The 2,082-nt window shown below is 28.7% G+C and overlaps 1 protein-coding gene across 1 annotated transcript; it reads left to right on the top strand.

The window, feature by feature from the left end:
* Positions 1–1,011: 1,011 nt before the first annotated feature.
* LOC149265377 (transcription elongation factor 1 homolog) lies at positions 1,012–1,676 on the top strand. Its single transcript, XM_089403700.1, has 4 exons — positions 1,012–1,127; positions 1,239–1,309; positions 1,448–1,469; positions 1,622–1,676. The coding sequence occupies exons 1-4, from the start codon at positions 1,012–1,014 to the stop codon at positions 1,674–1,676; spliced, it is 264 nt and encodes an 87-aa protein (XP_089259826.1).
* Positions 1,677–2,082: the final 406 nt, after the last annotated feature.

The raw sequence follows: 2,082 nt of genomic DNA, 5'->3' as shown, positions 1-2,082 counted from the left end.
ATAAATAAAGAAAGGAAACTATTTAAATTGACACATTAAAGAGGGGTATGAAGTAAATTGTATAAAGTAAATTAAAAGAAAATGTAAAATAATAAAGATAGATAACATTGATGAAAAAATATATTATTTTAGGGTATTGAATAGATAATAAATACATGTTTTAAAGTAATTTTAGGGCTATAAAAAGATCTTAAAATTATAAAATTATTTTAAGATTATAAATTTATTTAGTAAATAGATGGATGTTAAAAAGAAGAAGATGGAAATTTGAATTATTAAAGAGAAATATTAAAACAGAAAAGAGAAATCAAGGAGGAAAATGGAACAAAAGGAGAAGCAAGATTGGATAATTTTATAAAATTATTATAAAAAATATAATTACAAAACTATTTAAATTCACTTTAATTACAAAAGGATCCTATTTATTTTAGTTCTCTTGAAAAAATAATTGTAATTTTTTTAAATAAATTTATTAAATAAAACATAATATTGATATAAATTTAAAAATATTATTACATTTGTTAAATATATTAACTAGATATAAGTCAATTGACTTTAAATGAAAAAGTTTCTTTAAAAATCTATGTTCTAATCAACCCTTTTAATATTATCAAAGTAAATAGATAACTTATAAACATGGCAAAGGTTAAAATATTGAAAAATACAAATGTGGAGATTACATACTCAACATAATTACTCTTATAATGAACCAAGTAAACTCCACAAAATTTAAACCTAAATGCAAACAACTAGAAATTACTTAAAATTAACTACTTTCACAAATACAAAAAAATAAAAAACTTTCCGAATTTTAACCTCTGCTCACCAAATTCTAACCTTTTGAGCCGACTAGATTTTAACAATGAAAAATAACTTCCTATGTGATAATAATGTATTTATATGGATATTAGTTACGGTTGGAAAGCTTGAATATCATAACATCGAATTTTATGATTACAGTTTCGATTTGGGTTTCGTTCGTCAAATCATTGAGTATTTGCGACTGTTATTATGGGAAAAAGAAAGAAGTCGGCTGCTTCAAATAAGCCGCGCAAAAGGCAACCAAAATTAGAAACTGTTTTCAACTGTCCATTTTGTAGCCATCCAGCGGGAGTGGAATGTGCCATGTGAGCTATCATTCGTGTTTTTCAGTTCTTCACAGTTTTATGATTTATATATATTAACGCTTATGATTTTTATATATTAACGCGCCTATATATAATTGGCCCATGCAATAGGGATCGAAAGCAAATGATCGGAGAACTCAAGTGTAGGATGTGCGCAGCCGCCTACTCCATGACAATCAACAGTGAGTTTCCATGTTATTAACTTCTTAGTGCGTATCAAGTCACTTCTTTCATTCGAGATACGTTTATCTCGAATTATAAGTTTTACATGGATATGGGCTAACCAATAATGCTTTTTTCCTTTCTATCAATGTATTCAGATTTGAGCGAGCCCATTGACGTGTAAGTCTCCAGCGATCCGATGAAAACAAACTGTAAACTGTATCGAATGAAACATTATATTTTACATTTTCATATGCTATAATTTTTTATGTTTTAGCGATTGCATTTCATCTTGTTTACATTATAACGATTGTATTTCATCTCGTTTGCAGATTTACTGACTGGTTGGATGAATGTCAAAAGGCAAAACAATCAAATTCGGAGTGATAGAAACGTGACATCGAGATCATGTGTTAATATTTGTATATTATTTACTTATTTGAATCCATCTAATTGGAATTGGAATGGATAATTATGGTTTCTTATGTAATTAGAATCATCAAACAGATGGACTCCCTCACCTAGAAGAAAACACTTGCATGCCATTTAAACCTCCATGATTGAGTTCCTTAACACAAAACAGATAGGTTAAGGAACAACGACTTACGATTAAAATTTTATCTTGAATGTTCATTGTCAACGATGACCATAGCATATTCTTCCAACATTGTCAACGATGGCCATAACCACATTGAAAATGACCTCCAAGTTTTGGGGTTATGCCAATTACACTTGAACCAATTCGATTGCTAGAGACCACAGTAGAGGAATCATCAACGTATCTGCTCCAAGT

Source organism: Pinus tabuliformis, chromosome 6 (genome assembly GCF_031772625.1).
Source record: "Pinus tabuliformis cultivar Carrire ecotype Pingquan chromosome 6, CPIR1, whole genome shotgun sequence".
NCBI classification, from domain to species: domain Eukaryota; kingdom Viridiplantae; phylum Streptophyta; class Pinopsida; order Pinales; family Pinaceae; genus Pinus; species Pinus tabuliformis.
Note: the sequence above shows the minus strand (reverse complement) of the source record. Positions and strands in the feature narration are given on the sequence as shown.

Excerpts from the sequence above, each read along its gene's own strand:
- LOC149265377 (XM_089403700.1), top strand. The coding sequence starts at position 1,012 with ATGGGAAAAAGAAAGAAGTCGGCTGCTTCAAATAAGCCGCGCAAAAGG. Across the intron at positions 1,128-1,238 it reads GCGGGAGTGGAATGTGCCAT|GGATCGAAAGCAAATGATCG; the intron begins GTGAGCTATCAT and ends CCCATGCAATAG. Across the intron at positions 1,470-1,621 it reads TTGAGCGAGCCCATTGACGT|ATTTACTGACTGGTTGGATG; the intron begins GTAAGTCTCCAG and ends TCTCGTTTGCAG.